General features: G+C 40.7%; 1 protein-coding gene and 1 non-coding gene across 2 annotated transcripts in view; both read left to right on the forward strand.

Annotated features, from left to right (window-relative positions):
* HSD17B12 (hydroxysteroid 17-beta dehydrogenase 12) overlaps nucleotides 1–26,289 on the forward strand; it is a 167,597-nt gene that overhangs the window by 113,793 nt on the left and 27,515 nt on the right. The window contains exons 5-6 of the mRNA XM_003993185.5: nucleotides 9,092–9,156; nucleotides 10,473–10,517. Coding sequence (XP_003993234.2) covers nucleotides 9,092–9,156; nucleotides 10,473–10,517 — 110 coding nt within the window. The remainder of the gene's footprint in view (nucleotides 1–9,091; nucleotides 9,157–10,472; nucleotides 10,518–26,289) is intronic.
* LOC111556809 lies at nucleotides 22,767–22,872 on the forward strand. Its single transcript, XR_002736532.1, has one exon. It is a non-coding gene; the product is annotated as a U6 spliceosomal RNA (small nuclear RNA).

A 26,289-nucleotide genomic window follows, 5' to 3' on the forward strand; every position in this document is an offset into this window, starting at 1 on the left:
GAATATTATTCACTAGTCAGGGAAAGGGCCAGTTAGCTTCCAAATGGCAAACTCCTAGGTTATTTGGGTTGGAATCCAGAGGTGACTTCCTTATAGTTCAATATAAGTCCCCAATATAAGTCCCCAATATATCAAAGGAAGAGAAATAGGTATAGGCTGAGGAGAGAGAGCCAAGGCCTGTAGGAACTGGGTTGTGGAAAATTCTTCAGGACCGCTGGGAAGGAAGGAACTTGTTAAGAGTTGTGTAGCTTCCCAGTCCCAGCTGACTAAGGAAGTTACAAGTAGAAGAGTCTTGCTTCTTCAGAGGATTTAGAAATTTATAAAGCTACTTCTTAACTTCTTGCTCTCTTCAGGAACTTTACCAATTAGAAATTAGCTTTAAGTTGACTTTTAAAATGTCTCTGAGGGGCGCCTGGGTGGCGCAGTCAGTTAAGCGTCCGACTTCAGCCAGGTCACGATCTCGCGGTCCGTGAGTTCGAGCCCCGCGTCGGGCTCTGGGCTGATGGGTCAGAGCCTGGAGCCTGTTTCCGATTCTGTGTCTCCCTCTCTCTTTGCCCCTGCCCCGTTCATGCTCTGTCTCTCTCTGTCCCAAAAAATAAATAAATGTTGAAAAAAAAAATTAAAAAAAAAAATAAAATAAAATGTCTCTGAAAGGGCCAGTGACATCTTCATTTACATCTTATTGGGATTAGTACATTTAGTTTATGACCTTGATGGATTAGTCACCTGTAGGAAATGGCTGTTGTAGTTAGTGAAAGACGTGAAAAAATCATTTTGAAATGGAAAGGAAGAGACTTAAAGAGGAAACTGTAGAAGGGTACAGCTGGCTTAGTCAGTAGAGTGTGTGACTCTTGATCTCAGGGTCCCCTGAGTCCTCAAGCCCCATGTTCCACTGTAGAGATTACTTAAAATCTTAAAAAAAACAACAAAAAAGAGGAAACTGTAGTGGTAGGTTGGTCAGTGGGGTGTTGTGAAAGGGAGGAAGAATAGAAGGGCAAGAGAAAGTTAGTTGAGAGAGTACCAAAGATAAATTTTCATGTTTGGAAATACCACCACCTGCCCCCATAGCTCAGGTATAAAATGGCTCACGCCCAAGAAAGGGCAGAGGCTATTAGCTTAAGTATATAGGAAAGGCTTACAGGAACATGATGGGATGATAGCACAGATGGTCGTTTGCCTATTACATCAGGATATGATTTATGGGTTTAAGACACTTCCAAAACTTCCCTTTTGTAATGCAATCCAATTTTGTCCCTAACCACCCAGAGTTAATGTGCACTCCACAAGTTCAGGGCATAGTCCCCAACAAGACTGCCCTTAGTTCAAATATATAGCAGTCTCCAGGCCACCTGCACTTCTGACCAACAGGCCACAAATTTGGGGGTTCCCATCACCCCTTCAGGTTTGATAATTTGCTAGAACATCTTACAGAACTAGGAGAGCACTACACTCACAAGTAGAGTTTTATTATGAAGGATAGGAATTAATACTAGCCAAATAAAGAGACCCATAGGGCAAGATCTGAGAGGGTTCTGAACTCTGTGCCTCTCTGTGGGGTTAAGGTGAACCCCCTCCCTGTGCTTAATGTTCACCAACCAGAAAGCTCAGTGTCCAGAATTTTTATTGGGGTTTCATTATGTAGACATGATTAATTGAATCTTTGGCTATGTGACTGAACTTAGTTTCTAGTCCCTCTCCCTTTTCGCAGGTTGGGCTGGCTCAAGGCCTTAGCCACACAGTTTGGTCTCTTTGGTGACCAAGCCCCATCCTGATTCATCTCATTAGCATAATCTCAGTTGTGATCCGAAGGCCAACCAACCTGGCTGGCTCAGTCAGTAGAGCAGGCAGAGCATGTGACTCTTGGTCTCAGGGTCATGAGTTCAAGCCCTACATTGAGTGTAGAGATTACTTAAATAAATAAAGCTTTAAAAAAAAAAAAAAAAAGGCCCACCATGAATTACAAAGAAACTCCTATCATCTTGGAAATAGCAAGGGTTTAGAACCTCTACCCCAGAAATCTGGGACAAAGACCAGACAAATACTTTATTATAGGGCACCTTTCCTTTCTGTTTGTTGATTGATTCATGTGCTAATTCATTCAACACATAAAATTCCAGAGATACGGCAGTAAATAAAACTGATACTCATTCTGCTTTTATGGAAGACAGCTATTGAACAAGCTGTGAATGTAATGAAAGAATATGTTACTGAGAAAGCTGAGGGTGTCAGAGATGGTCTCTGAGAAAGTAATATTTAAAGTGAGCCCTAAAGGCTGATTAACCCTGGGAGAAGAGATGTGGGAAGGTTTTCCAGGTAGAAGAAAAGGCTGGAGGTGAATGTGCTTGACAGGTTGGAGGAACTGATGGAAGAACTGTAAATCTAGAGCACGGACTGCAAAGGGGACAGTGGCCAGTCAGGAGATAACCAGGGCCAGCTCACGAAAGGCTTAGAAAATCAGGTTAATAGGTTTGGGCTCTACTGGAAAGACAGTATAGATATTGTAGAGTTTTAAGCAGTAAATTGACATCATTTTAGAGAGATTATTCTGACTTCAAGTGGAAGAGGGCAGGAATTGATAAAAGGAAACCAGTAAGCTTCTTTCAGCAATGACACATAAGATGACAGTGGTTACATTAGGATGCAGGCACTGGGAATGGTTAGAAGTAGCCTGACTACAGAGATGTTTAGGAAGTAGAAGCAGGACCAGGGTCTATTGAGAGAGGGTCCTCATCAGAGGTTTTGTCTGATAGAAGCACTGATTAATAACAATAGCAGTTGTTTGGTGTGTCCAATCATTATTGCCAACATCCCCAAGTGCTTTTAGATGCCAGACACCATGCTAACAAATCTCATGCAATCCTCAGCAGTACTATAAAGTAGACATTACTGCTTTTGTGCCCATTTTAGGACAAGAAACAGACTTAAGGAGGTTAAATATTGTCCAGGATTATACAAGTAGTGGTTTGCAATTTGCAGGTTCTGACTTGAGCAACTCTGTGCTGTTTCCCTAAGACAAGAAATCCTAGATCAGGAGAAAATTCTGTAAAGAAAATGATGATTTCACTTTGGGATATGTTAAGCTTGAGAGAGGTATGAGAAGTCCAAGTGGGGATTCAAGTGGACCTGTGGATCCCTGGCACCAGTGCCCTCCTTTGTGTTGAATGAGGCCAAAGCCTGGCGTCGCCAATCACAGCGAGTGGAATAGATACATGGATTTTTTTTTTTTTTTTTTTAAGACTAGGAGACCCATCAGGAACATTATCAGACTAAGTATAGTGCCGTATAATTCCATTAGATGTGTTGGATGAGATTGGATTTCTAAAGTGAGAATAAGACTTAGAATTCAAATGTATCTCCTTTCACTTGAAAACCACTAATGGTATTAATTAAAGCAGAACCTTTAACTTAAAACTGGGTAATTAGCTGTGATCTCAGAAATGTAAACAGAACCGTAATGCATGAAGTTGACGCATGTTCCTCCCATTTGCTCAGATTTAACCACCAACCTCCTGTCATCCTTCTTTCCTCCTCTCTTCTGAGTTTATGGATGGCAGATCTTACCTAGTTTTGTAATGAGGATCACATAGCAATTTATAATTAAACAGTAGAAATAAAGTGTTCTGTTGTGTTGCTTCTGACTCAGTCTTAACTTTTCAATTTCTGATTAAAGGCACTGCAAATTTAAAGCCTTGTAAACTCTCTTTTATTTAGAAATTGCTACTCACAAGTGTATGAAAACTGTAAAGTTTGCAAAATGTTTTACATGGTGTTCCAAATATCATCTGTCAGAGTATGAACATGTGCTAGCTACAGCAATATGTTAAATAAGGCAAAGAAGGAATTTTCGTTGCCTCACTTTGCAAACTCTCTATAGACTGTCAGACTAGATCTACTTGAAAGAAATAGAGGGTAGAGGAACAACTGGGATACCCTTAATCAGTACGAGCAGTTATTCTGGCTGTTTCCACAGGATCTCTCCACTTTGCTGCTGTTCACATATGATAAAAGCAGGGACTTTGCCTCTCCTGCTGCATCCCAGCACCTAGAATAGTGTTGGGTACAGAGTGGTTCAGGAACTACCTGTTGAATTAATGACCACACAGGGGCACCTGGGTGGCTCAGTCGGTTATGTGTCCAACTCTTGATTTTGGCTCAGGCCGTGATCTCATAGTTTGTGAGTGTGAGCTCTGCGTTGGGCTCTGCACTGACAGTGCAGAGCTTGCTTGGGATTCTCTCTCTCTCTCTCTCTCTCTCTCTCTCTCTGCCCCTTCCCTGCTTGCTCTCTCTCTCAAAATAAACTAAAAACGAAGAAGAAGAAGAAGAAGAAGAAGAAGAAGAAGAAGAAGAAGAAGAAATGATCACCCAAAAATAAACACTCTTCCTCTTCCACTGATTAACATACTGATATGTTCCAGGAATTGGGTTAAAGTTTTGATGCCTATCATTTCTTAAATTATTAGCCCTGTTTTATATATAAGGACATTGAGAAAACCGAGGCTCACTGGGGTGAAATCACTTGCTTCTTGTCAGGAGCTCGTAGTAGTAGAGCTAGGACTGAAACGTGGGTCTGTTGGACCCTGTGAGTTCAAAAGCTTAAGACGGGAGAAGTTTCTACCTGCTTTTGGCTTATACGCTGTTGATGAAGTCTGCATTCAAAAAAACTCAGTTTGTTTTGAAAAGGGGTGAAGTGGCAGCATTTTTTTTCAAATCCATTTTATTAATGAACTATAATAGGTTTTCCATTTCTCTAGTCTTTAATTTGAGTGCTTGGACTGGATTAGTCTGTATCACTATAAATGTGACTGAAATTACCTTAACATCTGTACTTTGATATGATGAGTGGGAAATTGGGAATACTTTACATTATTTGACATCTACTGGGAAGCCCAACCATTAGATGATGTATTTTTATATTACCTTAACTTTTTAAGCCTCTGATTAATCTAAAAAAAGCAGATTGAAGGTGTTTTGTGTGTGGTCACCGGTATCGGTTATTACTGTTTCTTCAAGTAGATTTTCATTTTCTAGTAACTTAAGGTATTTTCCTCCCTCATGCCCAACCCAGATACCAAATATCTGATTTTCTAATGACATCACTATCTCGAAAGCAGATGGTTTTAATAAATGATTCGAAGTTTGGTAAGGTCAGAAACAGCGGCAAATGAATTTAGAAGAAACAAATCTTGTGTATGCTCTTTTTAAGTATGAGAGTTGTGGAAGTGATTTTTAGCAATCATATGATACAGAATATCTACATAACATTTCAGAATTACTCTGGATTTTGAGTCTTTATAATACAGTACTTTATCAGTATTGGTGTTTTCAGAAGTCCTGCATGGGGGTGTGGGAGGGCACTGCTGAGCACCAGGCATTGACTGTTCTTTCCAGCGAGGGCCAGCTCTTTTAAAATTGCTCCTTTTACCACCGCGTCCTTCTTTTTCCAATTACCCTGCCCTTGTTCTTGGTCTTTTGTGACCTCTGCTCTCTGTTTGCCTCATCTCTTCTCTTGAACTTTTCTTATCTTAGCAGTCCAATGAGAAGCTGACAGGAAAGATTGCCTATCTGTTCATGATCCTGTGGTGATTGTTGAAGTCCTAGTTGGAATTCTGAGATGACATGGGCATCCTTTGTTTTTGGAAAGACACAGTGTCTTTGATGCGAGTGAAAGGTTTTTGTGGGTCACTGAATAAAAAATTTAAAATTTGTCTCTCGTGTCTTACTTGAGGAAATTAAAAAAAAAAAAAAGCGACCCTGACTAATAAACAAATATTTAATTCCAATTTAAAATGCTACCATTTAGAAGCGATTTTCAACTATCTGAATACTTTTGGAACCACTTGTGGCACTGTTTAGTTTGGTGAATTCTATAATGAATTCTGTAATATTGGCATTGCACGCACCGATTCTTAACGAGATTACATTATAATGGAAATATTTCCATCCTTCACTCCTACCCAAAGCCTGTTTTCTTCCTTTTCCAATTCCCTTAAAGCTTTCCTCCCGCCGTTTGGTTATTGCTGCCACCTAATGTCTCAAAATAAAATTGCAGCGGGGTTGCCTTTTTCAAAAGATGTGCACTATTGTGCAGTTTATGGAAATAGCTATTTGAGAGCAACAGTTGTTTTTCTCTGTACTCTTAAATAATAGCACTCTAAAGTGATTACCAACCGTGGAGAGATTACGGGTAGTGGATATTTCACAAGCAAAAGGCGCAACTAACAAAACAGGAAGGGATTTTAGAGTCCTAAGCCCTGGAATAGGACAAATTGCCAGTCTGACCTTGTAATGTACTTCCCCTCATAGAATTGGGCTTGATGCTCTGAAAGATCTATTCCAGCTTTAACATTTTTTTTGCTGTGTATGTTTTTGGTTATAATAACATGGCCCTTATGCATGATTCTATTTCTTTGGGCTAAAGTGTTGAACATTTTTTTTTTTTTAGAACTATATTCACATTTTCGTTGTGTGAGTATGTAGTTTTGATGGCTCCCTTTGCTCAATTAGAAACAGATCGGAAGATTGTCCATTGTTAGTGCCTTAATCAGAGTGACATTGCCCTGCTTGCTTAGTTTTTTGTGGGCTTCCTTAGCTCAACTTTGTACGTGGAGTACATGTTGAAATTACTAAATCAAGTGTACTGTTTATGGAGTTCCCAGATTAAACACACACACACACACAGCACACACACCCACACACACACACAATCTGGATTTTAAAAGATTTGGGAGTGTCAGGGTGGCTCAGTTGGTTAAGCATCCGACTCTTGGTTTCAGCTCAGGTCGTGATCTCATGGTTCGAGAGATTGAGCCCACATCAGGCTCCGCGCTGACAGTGTGGAACCTGCTTGAGATTCTCTGTTTCCCTCTCTCTGCCTCTCCCTTTCTTGTGCACGCACACTGTCTCAAAATAAATTAACTCCTAAAAAAGCATCAAGTCTTTAAAAAAAATGTGAATAAAACATTTATAATTACACTATCCAGTTTTCTTCAGCACTTTGAACTGGAGTATTAGTATTTCCATTGGCTACAAAGAAAACTAAAAAAGGTATTCTAGATCCAGGAGAGTGAGGGGAAATGGAGTTGGTTGTGAGTGTCAGAATTTTTCTTCAATCCTGAAGAACATTACAATTTGGCAAAACGTTTCCTTGAAGAGTCTATTTTAAGCTGACTTTGTAACAAATATTTTGTTTATTTGTAGCATTTTAACAGATACTTTAGTTGTTGTTTCTCTTAGGCTGTGAGTTATTCATCCTTTATGATTCTATCCATGGGTAAAGCAAAGTCAAGGGCACATAATGCCTCACCTGTAACTAGTTTAGCCTTAATTGTTAAAGGTCTGTATAAAATCGATTCCTTGAACCTCTGGTGGGTAGAGAACCTGTTGAATAAATTACAAATAGATCTGGACCTGTGGTTATTAATTATGTTTAGATATAATCCATGTTCACAAGAGCATACATTGTAATTACGTACAATTTGCTTTGCCACTGTTCTTTGCTTTCTGATTTTCAGATAATTTTCAGTGATTTTGTTTAGTCCATCCCGACCAAGTTGTGCAGGTAGAATCTTGAGACTCACAGCCTCAAGTGACTGGCTTACTGCTAACTATAGAACCCTTATTGAGTTATTTCACACCACTAATTTTGTTAGTCTACTGAAAGAGTTACTGCTACTGTTACCAGGTTTATTTGGCACAATGCCTTCTGAGTTTTAGCAGACGGATCGTAATTTCACCATCTTTTTACTACCAAAACCTTTCTTTTCTAATACTCCAGTTTTATTAAACATGGCTACCAGATTTCTTTTTTTACCCATTTACTGCTGATATTTTTTTCTGAACTGAATACTGGGTGAAGGCATATGCAGCTTTAATATGCTGGTTAAGAGTCCAGCCTCTGAAGTCAAATTTCCAGAGTTGGAGTCCCAGTCTTACTTGCTCTATGTCCTTTGGCAAATTATTTAACTGCTGTGAACTTTGGTTTCCTACTATGTAAAAGGGAGATAGTAATAGGAACTACCTAGTAGGGTTGTTGTAGTGATTAAATGTAGATAGAGATTATCCATTTCATTATTAATTAAAATAAATTCCGAGATATTTTATATATTCCTACAAACGTTCCTTATTCTGGGTTTGTCTTTCCAGAGCTAGGGAGAACTATAGGATATCTGAGTATTAGTCATGTACCTAATTGTATATAAATTTCTTCTTGGCTTCTCAGTTGTCCTGATGTCCCAGCCTTAGGTGAGGTGACTGAGGAGGGAGGATATAGAAAGACAAGGACATGATCTTGATTTTCAGGGCTTATGGTCTGGTAGGGACGGATGGTTCATTGGAGACATTTAGTCTGAACCTACTCTCGGCCTCCACGAAGAAGTCTTCCCTCACTCCCTGGATGATGTCAGACCCCAGGCGTAGGCTCCCATGGCACAGTGTACTTTGTAATGAAATAAATGTTTTATTCTTTTTGTTCAGTGTCTTTCTCTTCCTACAACACAGTATGCACCATGATGCCAAAGATTGCCTTTTTCTTTCTGGTGTTTCTAGTTTCTAGTGCATGTCTTGTATGTAGGCATATGGCAAATATTTGTTGAATGATTAAACAAGCTCTCGTGTTAGAGATGAAGAAACTGAGATGCGTCTCATACGTGACTTATCCCTAGTCACACGTTTTCCGTTTCTAGTAGAATGCAGGTTTCTGGTCCCCTATGCTGCAATACCCTTCACTCTTTCTACTCCATTATGAAAATGTAAGTCTAGAGAGGGATCGAGCGATATCTACAAATAACTATCACAGAGGCAGAATACACACTCCAAGGGGCTATGGAAATTAAAGCAAAGAGAAAGTCCCTTTATGGGGGGGGGGGGGTGTTGGATGGTAGGTTCAGGAAGGGCTTAATGAGGAAGACATTTGAACTATACAAATACCGATAGATTTTGGGTGGAAAAGTGTGGGAAACATTACTCCAGTCATAAACAGTATTTGATTTCATTGTAAGTATAACTTTAGTCTTGATATTATTAATCTCCTTATTTCAATAAATGTATAAAATGTAGTTTACGTTAGCCAGCTAATGATCTTGTCTTATTTCAGTGAACAATGTGGGAGTGTCATATGAGTATCCTGAATACTTTCTGGACGTTCCTGACTTGGACAATGTAAGTCTTTTTTTTTTTTTTTTTTTTTTTTTTTAATAGTATGGTAACAAAAGGAGAGCATGTGAATATTGGCAAGGCAGTATGGTATAATGGTTCGCACTGTGAGCACTTGAGTCCAGCTGCCCGGGGTTTGCACTGTGGCTTGTCTTCTTGTTCCCTGAGTTACCTTGGGGGTGATCCCACCATCCCACATCCACAAGATGGATGTCCATTCCCACATCCACAAAATAGGTGCCTTCATAGGGATCTTAGAAGGATTGAACGAGAAGATATTTCTAACCTCATTAGTATAGTACAAAGTTCATAGTAACTCATGTTGTTACCCTTATTTCTATATTTATTATATCAAAATAGCTCTGTTTTAAGTATCAGGATTATAAACTTCAATTTAGAAATCATAAATACGTTAATATATAGCAATATGGTTGATTCAGGTAAACTTACCAAAATGAAAGCTGTATTCTTGAGGCAGGCATGTTTGTTTATTTTTGAGAGCGAGAGAGCACGTGTCTGGGGGAGGTGGAGAGGCAGAGACAGAGGGAGAGAGAAAATCCCAAACAGGCTCCGCACTGTCAGCGCAGAGCCTGATGTGGGACTCAAACTCACAAACCGTGAGATCATGACCTGAGCTGAAATCAAGAGTTGGACGCTTAACCAACTGAGCCACCCAGGTACCGCCGTGCATAATTCTTTAATAAAAATTAGAAAAGCATATCCTTGGGGCGCCTGGGTGGCGCAGTCGGTTGAGCGTCCGACTTCAGCCAGGTCACGATCTCGCGGTCCGTGAGTTCCAGCCCCGCGTCAGGCTCTGGGCTGATGGCTCAGAGCCTGGAGCCTGTTTCCGATTCTGTGTCTCCCTCTCTCTCTGCCCCTCCCCCGTTCATGCTCTGTCTCTCTCTGTCCCCAAAAAAATAAATAAAAAAACGTTGGAAAAAAAATTAAAAAAAAAGAAAAGCATATCCTTGAAGGAATATGTGAATTAAAAAGAATTGTTGAAAATCTTAGATTCAATAATTTCTCCTTTCAATATTAGCAGAAAGAAAATAGCATATTTCTTTTAGATTTAGTGTCTTTTGCTTCCAGATTTTTCTTACACGTCTACCTTGGATTTTGCATTTCAGCATGAATTGTTACTTTTGGTAGAAAAGTGTTGTAGCACTGAGAATAAAACAAAATCTGCCTTTGTACCCCAACTCCTGCCATTTTCCTGTGTCTCTACTGTATCTGGGGAAACTCTGTGGTTTGCTAGATCACGTATCTAATATGGTTACTTCCATGATCAGAGGTATATAAAATTGTCCATATTTGTTTTACAGACCATCAAGAAACTGATAAATGTTAATGTTCTTTCTGTTTGTAAGGTAAGCAGCTTTTTTATAAATATGTCATCCTTTTTTGGTTCATTCTATTTAAAAACTCACGACCAGTTTGTTCACATTAGTCATCTCTTCTTTCCATGTAAATACGTATCCCTGATGAAGGCGGTCTTATTTCCTTATGTTTTGGGGGTGTAGAAACAGCTGAAGACCAAACAAGTTTCTGTGTAATTTTGCTTTTGAACAATTGAACATCTATGAAATGCCTCCTCTGTGCAAACAGTGCAGTAGGCCCTGGGACTACACAAACGAACTTAGGCTGAAGATGGATTTTTACAAAGTTTGCATCTACACACGGTTCTTCACTGATAAATTATTTCCATTTTCGTATCCCCCGTAACACATTGTAAGCAGGTGAATGAAATGTTGTGGGAAAGCATTGTGTGGCAGTATGGGGCTAAAAGTAATGGGAACGATTTTTATTAGCCACACAGAAGAATTACTCTGGCTTCTAGTTGCTAGGCATGCATTAAAGTCGTGTTACTTGTATGTGCCTAGAAAAGACACCATAGCTAACATGTGCTAAAAGGAAGAACAGGCAGCAAAGAAAAAAAAAAGTGGGAGGCGGGGAATAAGTAGCAAATATGAGCATCTGAGCACTACTTTTCCTTATATGTTAGCAGTCACTGATACCATACCTTGATTCCGCACACTAGCCTAGCAAAAAACATTGCCCGAGACAGAATTTGCATAGGCAACGTCAGAAGCTTCAGATTTGAACACACAGCAGTGTCCCTCTTATCCACCGGGGATATGTTCCAAGACTTCCGGCAGATGCCTGAAGCCCCAGATGCCATCGAACCCTATATACACTGTTTTTTCCTATCCGTACATACCCCTGATAAAGTTTCATTTCTAAATTAGGCTCAGTAAGAGGTTAACAGTAACTAACAATAAAATAGAACAATTATAATGATAATGCTGTAATAAAAGCTAGGTGAGTGTGGTCTCTCCCAGAATATCTTACTGTGCTGTACTCACCCTTCTGGTGAGGACGTGGAATGATAAAATGCCCACATGCTGCGATGAACTGAGGGGAAGGACGTAGGCACTGTGACCGGGTGTTAGGCTGCTCTTGACCTTCTGACATTGTGTCTGAAGGAGGATCATCTGCTTGCAGACCACAGTTGACCTCGGTTGACTGTGGGCAACTGAAACCTTGGAAGGTGAAACCACAGGTGAGGCGGACCGTTGTACTGACAGAAAAGCCAAACCCGTGTTTAGTAACTCTTCGAGTTTAAGGAAATAAAAACATATTTAACTCAAATCTATTAGAGTTAACCAGATAAATATAAATAAGAACTTAATTACTAGTTTTCAGCTGATGGCACAGTCTTGATCATTTTCTCTGTTGTGAATGTTTAAAGAAAAACTCTCTTTATGTCTTCATGCCCTGAGAAGTGATGTCTGTTGCATGCTTGATTTCAAGTCCAAGGGCCCTAAAATCTTATGCCTTGTCCACCTCTTCACGTATGGCTGTGCTTCTCCCTGGATACTACACATGTTGCATTTCAAGTACTTAGTTAATTCAGTTATTGTGTGGTTTTATATGATTTGAACAACATGTTGGTTCATGTAAACCAGTTACCAAAACAAAACCTTCATCATCCCTGCATACGTACCATGTAACATTTGGTAGCTTGCTACTTAAAGGCACCTCATCTGAATTATATTATACTATGACAAATAATTTTATAAAAGAAAATAATCAGTGTATCTTTTCCATTATTGTTTTTAGCCAGAGTTGTTTTCTTACTTAAGATTCAGTTTAAGTGAGGTAAACTACTAACAATCTTTAAGTAGATTTGGAGCAAGAACCCCCCAAACACAAAACGGATGCTTTTAAACCATGGTTGATATGAATATATCTGTATAGTTTTAAGGCTATTTCTCTTGGCATACCTGTATAAATGTTGTCTGTATGAGGTTTCAAGTCAATTAAATAACTCTACAGTTTACTAGTTGTTTGACCCAGAACAGATTACTTGCCCGCTGTGCTTCCATTTTTCGTGTGTAAAATTGAGGGTGTTAATCTCTTTACCGCACAGAGTTGTTTTGGGAATTAAATAAGGTAATGTACCCAGCTCCTAGTGAGGGCCTTCAAGAATGTTACTATTATTCTCAGAGCTGATAAAGATGTTGAGTATCTGTGTGCAACTCTGAGTTTATTTGTTAGTAGGCAAAGCTTTTTTTTTAAATTTTTTTTTAACGTTTATTTATTTTTGAGACAGAGAGAGACAGAGCATGAATGGGGGAGGGTCAGAGAGAGAGGGAGACACAGAATCTGAAACAGGCTCCAGACTCTGAGTGGTCAGCACAGAGCCCGATGCAGGCTCGAACTCACCGACTGTGAGATCATGACCTGAGCTGAAGTCGGATGCTTAACCAACTGAGCCATCCAGGCACCCCTGTAGGCAGTTTTTTGATCAAAACTAACATTCTGGTCTATAATTAATATACTTTGTGGTTTTGCCCCTTGAAATGACTGTTGTGTGCTATTGTTTTGATAATGTTTTCTAGCACATTTGGCCAAATGCCTAAAAATAATGAGTTGTTACAACTGTGTACATGTATTTCCTAATATATTTTAATGAGTTAATGATGAAAGGTATATTGAAGTGTTTAAATTTTATTTTATTTTATAGAAGTGTTAATATTAGCTACAAATTAATGTCCTGATATTTTTTTTTTATGAAAAAATTTTTTAATGTTTATTTTTGAGAGAGACGAAGTGTGAGTGGGGAAGGGGCAGAAAGAGAGAGGGAGGGGCGCCTGGGTGGCTCAGCCGGTTAAGCATCTGACGTCAGCTCAGGTCATGATCTCACAGTTTGTGAGTTTGAGCCCTGAGTTGGGCTCTGTGCCTGGAGCCTGGAGCCTGCTTCGGATTCAGTGCCTCCTCCTCTCTCTGCGCCTCCCATGCTCATGCTCTATCTCTCTCTGTCTCTCAATAATAAATAAACATTAAAAAAATTTTTTTTTTTTTTAAAGAAAGAAAGAGAGAGGGAGACACAGAATCTGAAACAGTCTCCTGGCTCTGAGCTGTCAGCACAGAGACCGATGTGGGGCTCGAACTTGGGAATGGCGAGATCATGACCTGAGCCAAAGTCTTGCTTAAGCGACTGAGACACCCAGGCGCCCCAGTCTCCTGAAAATTTTAACCCCTTTGTCAGATAAGCCATATATAATTTTTACTCTAGATACAGTAGTATTTTCTCCTGTAGCCTTCTGCTTGTCAGTGCTTCCATGTTTATATGCCTTGATATTAAAAAAACACGGCCTCCTCTGTCTCCCAAGACATGCATTTTTGACTGGCAGTCTACTGAATACTAACGGTAAAAGCCCAGGGTCTTGACCTTGACCTGTGAGAACCAGTCAGCTTGCTGTGTTTCACGGCCACACACTGCATCCTTCAAGCAGCTTCTGAGCCAGAGCAACACGTGTGGTGGTGGTCACCTCATGCCCTGCTTGAAGACAAGTAGGCAGGGGGTCAGTGCCGAAAGAGCAGCACAAATCCAATAGCACTGTAGAGTACCTCTCAGGTTTTTTTAAATAACTGTGAAATAAGAATGTGCGGCACCAGTCCTAACATCTCGACAGATTATGAAATGCTTCTCCCTCTTCTTCCTTCTTCCTCTTTTACTTTGTCTTTCCACATTGGCATACATACTTGTTCAACCATGAAATGAGTCAGGGAGACAAATGCTAACTTATTAAACATGTCATAGCATATCATATGGTGAACCATATTGGTGGGAAGTGTCACCACCACAGGAACTGGGTTTAGGCTTACCATGTCTGTAAGCCTGATTTTTGCAAATCACGTCCCATTTACAAAGCACTAAGGGCGTTTGCTATTCAAAACACTGGAGCGCCTGGGTGGCTCAGTCGGTTGAGCGTCCAACCTCGATTCAGGTCATGATCTTGCGGCTTGTGGGTTCAAGTCCTGCGTTGGGCTCTGCACTGACAGCTCAGAGCTGGAGTCTGTTTTGGATTTTGTGTCTCCCTCTCTGTCTCTGCCCCTCTTCCTTTTGTGTTCTTTCTATCTGTCTGTCTGTCTCTCTCTCTGAAATAAATAAACATTAAAAAAATTTTAAAACACTTGTACATTAAGCTGAATAGTCATCCTTTATTTTATCTTTAGAGTAAATACGAACCTTCCTGTAACTTTGTGATGTGCACTTTTAGTGGAAAAACAGTTCAAAACTCTTGCTTTATTCACCACGGAATGAATAGCATCCGGAGGGTAGCCAAGTGGTCTTTGTTGTGCTGCAGACAGGATCCGTGTGGTTGGCATCTCTGTTGCATAGATGACTAGTGAGTGTTCAGGTGTGAGAATGGTTTGACTCGAGGAGGCAGAGGCGAGTGGTGTGCACTGGGTAACCAGTCAGCGGCCAGAAAGATGAGTTAGGACATGATTGTGCACGAGCTTGGGCAGTGGGCTAAGAGGGATGGAGAGCCTTTGAGCAGAAAAGTAAGGTGGCATCTGATGCACGTTTTAGAAAGGTGGTTCTAGTGGCAGAGTGGCCATATGTGTTTATGGTATATGAGTTGATTTTCTGTCTACTGAAGAAAGGGCATTCACCTGGATAAGGTTTTCTGTGTGAGGCTCCCAGGCTCAGTGTTCTTCCATGCTGCTGTGATTTGCCCTATGGTGTATTTTGATGAATTGGGCCTCTTGCGCTTTAGTTGACTGTGTTATGTTGCCAGGGCCAGGGCTGCATTTCCTGTAGAAATGTAACTGTGTTCGGAGCCCCGGGGTAACTTAAAAGAAGATGAAAATTGGTCTGGCTGTAGAATCTTCGAAGATTTTATGGTAGCTGGACATCAGGGAACTAGGGCATGGGTGTCTGCTGCCTAATGTCATAATAAATGTATTGAAAATAGTTTATACCAGAAAGAAAACAGCTTCTTCTCATCATCAGTGCTGGTCCAAGTTTTGCCTCCTCGCCAAACCGCTCGATAGGGACGCCTGACTTGAGAAGCATGCCAGGAAAGAGGAGTGAAATCAGTATACCCCTGTGACCCTGGGTTTGTTCCCCTAATCTGGAGATGTTTGTTGGGTGACGCCCCAGCATCTTGTTGTAGGTCCTGTGCCACCTCACAGGCATTGAATGACCTGGATGCGTCAGGTCCGGGATTATCATGTGGTCCATGTGCTCCTGTGTTAGTAGGTCAGATGATTGTAAAAAGTCACATAAGTTCCACATCCCGACAGAGGAATAAGAGAAGTGAAATATCCTGACCAGAGAAATTACGGGTCATCACCAGATGCAGTGGTGGTGAGTGGCCCAGAAGAATACTGGGGAAGAAATATTAACCAGAATACTTTTGACTATAGACCCTTGATGTGTAATCATAGAGTCCAGTCACCTCTCCCAGGCCATTGTCTAAGTCCTGCTTAACTCGACTTTCCCTTCACCAGACATAAAACTGTTAGTTGAGGTCACCCAAGAGGTGTTTAGAAGGCTTGTTGCTTGCCTTACAGTTTTGCTTTCACATCCTTCAGGGGTAAATTTAGTCCTGTCCTTGTTCTCCGCAGAGCGGGTAAGTGCCAAGGCGAGGAGGGCAGTGGTGTGGAAGTTCTATCTAATTGACCAACATGGCAGGTAGATCAGCCTCAAGAGCTCGGAAGAGAGGTCCTACTAGCCGGGGCTTTTCCTTTTGTGATTTGAGATGCGCTGTGACTAAAATCTAGGATAAGTCTTATTTCTCCTCCAGAACGATGACCTTCGGACCAGAAATCGCCAAGTTTAGAGGTAATTAAGCCTCCAGACGTTGACCCAGACTCTTCTAAAACCGTTGCAGTTTTGTGCCTGGAGGGCTTTCCATCTCTGAATACTGAGAGTTTGCACATGAAATTGTTGTAGTACTGTTGATTACTCTGGGGGAAATAATAGGAAACGGGAGAAGTCCCGCAACTCCAGAGACAGATCAGTACGAGCCCGATTTCAAACAGGCAGGACACCGAGCTCCCCACAATTCAAAGACCAGTTCTAAAGCAGATCTTGCTCGCATTGTTTGTTTCTGATTTGAGATCACTTGTTTGATTTGGACTTCCCTTCCTTCTGTAGGCCTGACAGTTTTTTGATGCCTTTAATGACAGTTTTAGGACCTCAAGGCACTTTACTCCTTTTCAGATGAACACTACCCAAACAGTATTCCCTAAACTACTTGCAGTTCTTACCTAAGGGTGGGAAAACCATTTCTTCTGATGGTAGTGGGTCCTGAAGCTGCCACTGGCATTTGTGAAGAAGGTGGACAGTAGGTAGGGGCCCTGCCTATACCTCATTCCCTTTGGAAATTTCCAGTCTACCATTCTGACAAGTGGAGAGGACATTTCAACCTTCTTTATTACTACCTCTTTTAGAGCAAAGAAGAAAGTGGGTGGGGTGTGACCCAGAATAGAATTTATTAACAACCTCTACTTACAGTGAGAAATTATACAGTAAGTTTTGTTTGTTTTATTTGGGGTTGGGGAGAAGTCCTTTTTTTTTTTAATAAAATTTTTAATGTTTTTATTTATTTTTGAGAGGCAGAGACAGAGCATGAGTGGAGGAGGGGCAGAGAGAGAGGGAGACACAGAATCCAGAGTAGCCTCCAGCTCTGAGCTGTCAGCACAGAGCCCGACGTGGGGCTCGAACTCACAAATCACGAGATCATGACCTGAGCCGGAGTCGGATGTTGACTGAGCCACCCAGGCACTCCAAGATGAGGGGAGAAGTCTTAATCAGAATTTAGTTTTTCCTTCACTCAACCAAAGAGGGGGCTTGAAATCATGTCTTATTAGGAGTGGCTGAAAGAATTAGAGATGTTTAGCATGGAGAAAGGAAGCATGACATCACACACACACACACACACACACACACACACACACACGTGCGCGCAAACACACACACACACACACACACACACACCCCAATGCCAGTTAATTCTACCTCCTTAGTATTTCGCAAATCAGCTCACTTCTTTTCATGCCCAGTGATGCCTTCCAAATTCCAAGTCCCTACCCCTTTCATTGGGAACTACTAGAATAGCCCCACCAGCCTTTTCGAAACAGCTTGTCTCCCTCTAGTCCAGTCTCCGTACCCCAACCAGAGTGTTACTTTGCATGAGGACATATCACACCACTGTGAGGTCCTTCAGTGATTTCTTTCCCTCAAGTCCTAACTCCTTGGTGTGACCTATAGGGAAGGACCTACTTGATGTGGATGCTGCCCACCTCTCCAGTTCCACCTCTGGTCTGTCTCCCTCTACTTCCCTGCGTTCAGGTCAAAGCACCTTGGGTCTCTTGCACCTCATGTCCCTTCAGGCAGTTCCCTGTCCGTGGAAGCTCCCTCGTCTCCCACTTATGCTACTCATCCTTCAGTTCGCCCCCACAGTGTTCTGTCCTCGGGAGCTGGTAGGGAGCCTTCGAGACTAGGCCTGGTCTCTCGGCCACACAGTTTCACTGCGCACTGCACGTCTTCCCTTCCCTCAGCAGCTCATTTTCGGTGTAGTGCCTCTCTGCAATTTGTGAGCCCCATGAGTGTTGGTACCGTGTTCTTTTTGTTCCCTGCTGTTCCCTAGCCCTGGGCCTCACCTGTGGCAGGTGTGCAGCCAACGCTTTTGAATAAGTGAGTGAGTTAAAAAGTGAAAATCGTCTTTCTTTGGGAATAAGCAACCCACTTACTGTATGTGGCCCTAAAAGGCTGGACGTAGATCAATTATGGATGTTTATACTGAAGGAAATCATGAGAACTTTATACCCTTTGGACCCGCCAGCAGTGGAATGGGCAAAAGGGGAGCTCCCTTCTGATTCTAGGCCGAAGGCTCAAACGAGTAGTCTGGGCTGCACATGCCCTACCAACGTATTTCACTTAGCGCACGTTTCAAAATTGGGATAATTCAGGGGCGCCTGGGTGGCTCAGTTGGTAAAGCGGCTGACTTAGGCTCAGGACATGGTCTCGCAGTTTGTAGGTTCGAGCCCCGCATCAGACTCTGTGCTGACAGCTCAGAGCCTGAAGCCTGCTTTGGATTCTGTGTCCCCACCTCTTTCTCTGCCCCTCCCCACTCCTGCTCTGTCTCTCCCTCTCAAAATTAAATAGACGTTAAAAAAAAATTTTTTTTTTAATTGGGACATTTCACACCCACATTTCTAGCTTCTCTTGGGGGAAACTCTGAAGATGAGGTAACGCAGACCTGAAGTGTGGCATGACAGTATAAGTGGGGAGGGCAGAGTGGCCAGCAGGTGAGTGTGCTGGGTAATGAGGCCTGCTCTCTCCAGGTCACCACCGTCCCCACCCGGCCCTGCTCCCCGACTCACTGTGCTCGTATATGTTGCCCAATCCTTCCAGGCATTTGAGTTTGTACCCCCCTGTACAGGCAACCCCAGATATTCAGTCTACTCCAGCTGAAAACCTGCTTCATGGACTTGAAGGATTAGAACGGTTTTAACTAAATCGGTCTCTTCCATCCCTATGATTATCTGAAATCAGAGCACTTGGTGTGCTTTGCCTGCTTTTGAAAAGCTGTTTTTTTCCTGTTAATGCCAGTATATATTCACTGTATGTGGCTCAGCCAGGAGGGTATAGTGCTGTGCCCGGCCCACGGTGTCGATAATAAATGTTTGGATGGATGAGAAGCACGGAAGCGTTGGTTTTCTTTTCCTTACCTGGATTTGCCTTTGGCGTGTGACATGGTACCAGTAGAGGGAGCCCTCTGTTAATCTGGAAATCCTGGAGAAGAGGCATCTCTGTGCAGCCATCTAATTGTATTTAATTTAGGCATTATGTTAAGAATGTATTCCTCCACCCAGCCCCAAGAATTTAAGTTAACAACATTGGGAAATTAATAACTTGTAGGAAGGAAGAGTAGGACTCTCAGCTCTGACCCCCCACTTGGGGCTTTTCTAGATGAAGACATTCCAAGTTAGTGCCTAGAGTCTTTTCATCCATTTTGAGAGCTGCTGTCATTATGCTGCTAACAATTTTCAAATAATTGGGTACATTTGGCTCTTAGGGTCTCCTGGTAACAGGCTGCTTTGAGCATAACTGCAAAATGATGGTTTTGCCTAACTGCATGAGGACCACTCTTTGTGTGAAAAGCGAGTAGTTGTAGGTTGTTTCTCAGGTTCTTTCCAGTTCAAAGCAAAGCTGGTTTATGGGAGAAATGCCTTATTTTGGGGTGAAAATGTAAAAATCTCCTTGAAGGGGTACCTGGCTGGCTCGGTCAGTGGAGTGTGCAACTCTTGATCTCAGGGTTGTGAGTTTGAGCCCCACGTTAGCTGTAGAGATACTTTAAAAATAAAATCTTTAAAAAAAAATCTCTTTGAGAACTTTAGAAATTATTTTCTCCTAAAATTGTCACTTTTTGAGAAGTCAGCTTATTTGGGCGAAATTTTAAGGAATGGAAACTCTTAGCAAATTGTAACATGCCAAACTTGGAAAAGCAGTGTGTGCTGTGTATATGTGCTTTTTACTTTTTTCAGCATTTGTAGATTATGGCTTTTGATTATGTTATTATCCATTGGCATGCACCCCTCTGTTCTGGAAAGTTCTTTTATTTTTCTTTAGTTCCATTATTTTAACATGTATCAAAACAATTGACTACAAAAGGAAAAATGGGGGTTGAATTTCAGGCTAAGTAGTATGTGGTGGGGGCGGGAGAATGGCAAGGAAGGCTCTTACCTACCCTTCCACAAAGACTTAAAACATTACCAAAGAGGAAAATCAAACAATACTTGGAGATCTCAAAGCACTTGATAATTTTTACCTAATTAAGCTTTTCACCCCCTGTGCAGTAAATATTCCATTAGCCATATAGGTGAGATTCAAAGAATTTCTAATGAAGTTGTATTCTCAGTATGACAGAGCTCACATGACAGCTTCTAAAGGAAAACTGTGCCGTGCCACTCCAGCATGACTTCCAGTGAGTCACCCTCATTTCTCCCAAAGAGGGCTGGCGTAACATTATTGTTACTTTATGTGGTTCTTTTCACGATCGGGCTATGGATTTTGTAAACTGCTGTTAATGATTCCAGTTGAAAACTTGTATAAGGCATTTGTATCTGCTTCCTTCTAATTTTATGGGTTCATGTTTCACTTGCTTGAACTTAGATCCTGTTTACTCCAAGCAGGTGTCTCTGGGGTAAGAAGATGGGCAGATGTGGACAGAGTGGCTATCTGTGGTGTCCTAATTATTTATACGAATAGCCTGGATTCTTGGGACTTTGCCCAGATTCTAGGGTTAAGTTGTTACACTTTAAGTTCTATTTATATATAATGGTGGGTACAAGTGACAGTATTTGTTGTCTTATTTTACGAAGTTATCTTGAATTTTAATCTTTCCATTTGGGTTTTTGGTTGTCTTTTTTGAGCATAATGCGGTAGTATTTTCTTTGTACTGTTCTCTGTAGAAACTGAATGCCAGAGGTTACATGAGACAAAAATTATTTGATTGTAAAAATAAATCACTTGCTTGTAAGAGAATTTGCATAATTTGTGTAATTTGCTGTGTTACAAGTTTTCATGATAAACTAAAACACAGGAAAACCTAAATTGACTATTGCGTATAAAATAAAGTTCCTTATATAAGCTCTTGATTACTGATGCCAGAGAAGTGAAAGAGAAGAAAAAATTATTCATTTTAATTTCTTTTAGAAATAGTATTAATTGTAGGGGCTTTTCTAATTACAAAAGCAGTGCACGTAATTGCCAAAAATGTGAACAGTATTTATAACACTAAGATGGTTATATTTTAATGTAACATTTTCAGAAATTTTTTTTTTTTTTTAGGCCCGCCAATGCATTTTAAAGTCAGGTATCTCAACTAAATGATCTAATGAAACAGATTTTGATGGTTTATAAGCTAAATCAGCCTCTTATTTATTTCCCGGCCAGAATATACATAGCTGTGGTAATAAGTACCAATAAATATTTCACTCTTTTTTTGAAGATACAATTTATTGTCCAGTTGGCTTACATACAACACCCAGTGCTCATCTTGAGAATGAATATGTGGTATGCCCAGAAGGAATTCTAAATTGAGCTGGCATGGCTAAAGACTTTTCATTTATCTTAACTTTTCTTTGTGTACCTTTGTGTATCTTTGTGTATTTGTATACTCTATGGGCAGCTGGCACACAGAGTGATGCAATATCTAGGTGCCATATAATATATATTGACCTTTCTTCCTTTGACTTTAGGCTTCTGGGACTTTTTTTTTTTTTTGTGGTGAGGATTAATGAAACTGTCACTAAAAAAATATATATATATAAATAGGAAATGCTTGTTTTTTCCACAAAGATTTGAAGCTTTCATTGCTGTAGAGGTACTACTGCAGCAACTTTTGCCACTTTTTAGACAAAACTTAAATTTAAATTGTTTGCTGTATACTTTTGGAAATAACTTCAACCCAGACGCAAACAAGTCCAAAAATCATGTTTACTGCTACCTTTCTAATATTCTTAGCCACTGAACGCACAAGTGATGGTAACCTTATTTAAGCAGTATCTTAAGAGGAACAAAAAAATTTCCTGGTACAGCAATTATCACCTGCAGATGGCCTAAAATTAGCATATTGAGTTAACTCCAGAAACAGCTTGTGAGCTGTGAAATGGAGTTCAGATAGATAGTGAGATTTCACAGAAACGCTGGTACATGGTATAAATAACCAGATATCAAGATACCAATTGATGCATACAAAGTCAAATGAGCGTACTAATAGCTTAGTTAAAATATCCTATGTAAAACTTGATGTCAAAGAGAATGCAATTTGATGTGAACATAGGGAAGCTTCTCTGCTTGTTTGTATTGTTATTTGTGTACACATATGCAGCCAAAGAAGGCTTGACGTGGAATTTATCATGACTTATAATCCGATTAGAAGAGAATTTAAGTATAGAACGAGGTGTTAATCAGTGCTATAAAAGCACGCAGATTTCAAGTTAACTTTTCTCAAGCTTTTCAGGGTTGTTACTATTTGGCAGGTCAAAAAGCTGGTCCATTGTGTGGCAAGGAGAAATAGTTTAGAGCCAGAATTTGAGAGGAGAAGCCAACGAACAATGCAAAAGAATTTTTCTAAAAAGAATTGAACTTTTTCCCGAGAGGACCTGAGGGATTATTTGGTCAGTGAGCATCCAACAAATTTTCTGGCCCTTTAATAGCTAGACATCGAACACACTTTTTTCCTTTGTCTTTGTGCTAAATTATTTAAACTTGTTGAGTGTTAGCTCACATCTATAAAGAATACATTTTGGAGCTCTCTTCGGCAGCACAAATGCTAAAGTTGGAATGATGTGGAGAAGATTAGCATGGCCCATATGCAAGGTGACCCAGAAATGCTTGCAGCCTTCCATAATTTTGATGGTAACTTATTGCGGTAATCCTTTTGCAATATCTACATCTATCGAATTGTTAATGTTGTACAGCTTAAACTAATACAATGTTCTATGTCGGTTCTATCTTAATAAAGCTGGGAGCGGGAGGGTATATTTTGAATGTGTCCATACATTGAAGACCATCCAGAAAACATTTAGTGTTTAGCTATTAATGTGGTTTTGTAAGTAAGATTCTATCAAATGGGGTTTTATTTGGTCTCCGATTATGGATAACTATTGCCATTCAGAAAGAAAACATTTAATGTATGACATGTACATAGTGTAAGGAAAAAAATAGCTCCCAATGCACGCATTTATATTTCTTTAATATCCCAGCCAAAGTGGTATTTCTTATTGGATTATATTTAAGAGTATAAATTTATGCCATAGAAAAAAAATCTTAATTGAACTATAAAACTCTGCACAACCACTAGGTAATAGTCAGATGGTTCTGAGATCCCTGGTCAGAATAAAAGAATCCATCCACAGATTTTGTAGACTTTTCCTGGGAGTTTTCCGGGTAGATCACTGCCCACAAATCCTATCCCTTCTTCTCTCCTTTCGTGTCGGAAGGCTAAACAGTCAGTGGCTACCCCTATGCACTGAACTCCACTTAGCTACTCTTCAGTTAACAGGTCTCATTTCCTGTTACATAGATGTGTGCACATGCACACGCACATATATTCATGCCCTTGGGTGGGAGCGTGTTTATTATCAGTCTTCTTACCCATTCTGATTCTGGTGGTCTCAGGACTTAGAGGACTGAATGATAGCTTCTCTCCACAGACTGCTTGGGGGACCTCTTACATTAGCTAAGCGTTATGGTCCCTGATGAAATGTGCTAAATAAATGTTTTCAGATGTTGCTAGAAATGCATATAATCAATCCTTATCACAAAATACTCCACAACGGTTAATATGCCTGAAGAACATCCATTTATACTAGCATGGGAAGCTGTCCATGATGTGGTATAATATGCTGATTGAATGACATATATAACATGTTGGATGTGCATGTTTTCCTTTATAAAAAGCTCCATTCAACAAAAGGCTTTTTTGAAGGCCTCAGGTCTATAGCAAAGATTGTAGTTTCTTACAGTCGTTTGCCTTTTTGTATTCTATTCCTTCGGCTAGAATATTTTTTCCTCCTGATGAATTCCTGTTTATTCTCTCAGAACTTAACTGAAATGTAATCTGGGAAGCTCGACCTGATACCCCAGACATGATGAGTCTTGCTCCTAAGCATTAATGCCCTCTGTCCTTACACTCAGAGTGCGTCTGGTAATGATTTGTTTACATGTGTATCTGTGCTCCTCCCAGGTAGTGCACCCCTATTGGCCAGCCCCAGGTTTGAGTAAAGAACATGGCCTCGACTAAGTAGGAGAATGTCTCTTTATTACTTCATGTTGCTCAGACCATAAGTTGATATGCATAGAACATTTTAGGAGCTCTTTTTTTCTCCTGGGTTTGATAAAGTAACATCCAGTGTATTTTGTGATTCCATATCTTTAACTCTTATCCATAAGATGAAGATTCTTTTCAAAGCCTTATTGAGGGATAATTTTATAAGCCGTATAATTCACCGACTTTAAGTGTACAATTGAATGGTAAATGAATTCACAGAGTTGTGCAGTTGTCACTAAATCCAATTTTAGAACAATTCCAAGAGGATCCTGACAGAAGTATTTTTAAATACTGACAGAACTATCTGGAAACTTGTGTCGTGGTTTGAATGTGATGACCTCAAAATGGGTCACTGTTTGTGGCTTTGAACTGTGTAGGGCACCACATGCTTAAAGGAGGCCCCGATACTTAGTGGTGCTGCATCATGAAAGAATAGTGCATGCTGGCAATAAGGGTTGCTGATTTCTCTTCAGAGGCTTGCTCTGTGCTGAGCTCTGTGCCGGGTCCATTATATACATTACCTCATTTGAGATTCAGAATATAATAACCTGTAATGGAGATGCCTTCTTTATTTAATAATACATATGGACTCCGCAGACGAGAAGGAAACTAATTTGACGTCACACTGCTAGTTAAGTGAAAGGGCTGGGATATGAACTTGGGCCTGACTTGTAGCACATTTGGCCTAAACGTTCAGTAGCTGTATTTTGAGCAATTACTATGGGGTACCATAAAAAGAGAAATCTTAGGAAACGTGTAAGCAAGTTGGAAGAGTCGTTTAATCTGAAAAAAGAGGAGGTGAGTATACTGTGGAAAAGATCAACTCTGAAATCAGCGTTTTTTTGACTTGGCCCCATCCAGTTTGGTTTGAGGCCCCGTGCGCATATCCTCAGTTGGGTCAGCAAACCTAGAAAAGCGAAGAAACAGGACTGTGTTGTAAAAATTACAAAGTAGCGGACGCCATTTGGGCTCAGCATAATCTCTGGGTGAGTTTGCTTTGGGAATTGTTTCATCTTTTTATAAAAATTTCTTTAAGGTTTATTTATTTTTGAAAGAGAGAGAGAGTGTGTGAATAGGCGAGGGGCAGAGAGAGAGAGAGAGGGAGAGAGAGAGGGAGGGAGGGAGACGCAGTATCCACAGTAGGCTCCAGGCTCTGGGCTGTCAGCATGGAGCCCAGTGTGGGGCTTGAACTCTTGAACTGTGAGATCATGACCTGAGCTGAAGTCAGATGCTTAACTGACTGAGCCACCCAGGTGCCCAAGGGAATTGTTTCATCTTTAAGTCTTAAAATGTTAACGCTGCTTGGTCTCTATCAACATAAGTGGTCAACTCTATGAGTTAGAATAGGGCTTGGCCGCTGTAACAGAGTCCTTGTAGTGGCCTAAACAAGATAGAAATTTATTTTTCTCTCAGATAAAAAGCTGGATAGGTAATCAAGGTAGGGCATCGTAGTTCTCCAGGCATCAGGGGTTCTGCCTCTTTATCTCTTTGCTCTGCCACCGTTATCACACAGCTCTCATTTTGAGGTTCAAATGGGTTCTTTTGGCTCCTCCCACCACGTCAACATTCTAACCCTCAAGAGGAGGAACCGGTAAGGAGGAGGACAAGGAGGAGGACGTGTAGTTTTCTTTACTTTAAGGGCATGACCAAGAAGTTGCATATGTTACTTCTAGTCACATCTTGTTCTATAGGATGTAGTCACTGGGCACATCCCCCCCCCCCCTATTTTATCAAGACAAGTTTAATACGAAAAACGTAGACTTGTATGTAAGAAGAAGGGAGATGTAGAATGCTTTAGTCCAAACTCTTTTTTAGCATTTCTTTTTTTATCTGGGCCAGAAGATTCGGCCAAATCCAAAACCTTCTGTCAAAATGATTCCCCTAGGCTTTGAAGACACTTCTTTGTTTCAAAGTTGGCACTGTGTCAGTCTGTCTTTCATGATACAGTGTCAGTTTGAACTCGGTTTTCCTGGGAAAGTATATGCAGCAGGCTCCCGGC

The sequence above is a fragment of the Felis catus genome, chromosome D1 (assembly GCF_018350175.1).
Source record: "Felis catus isolate Fca126 chromosome D1, F.catus_Fca126_mat1.0, whole genome shotgun sequence".
In the NCBI taxonomy this organism is placed as follows: Eukaryota; Metazoa; Chordata; class Mammalia; order Carnivora; family Felidae; genus Felis; species Felis catus.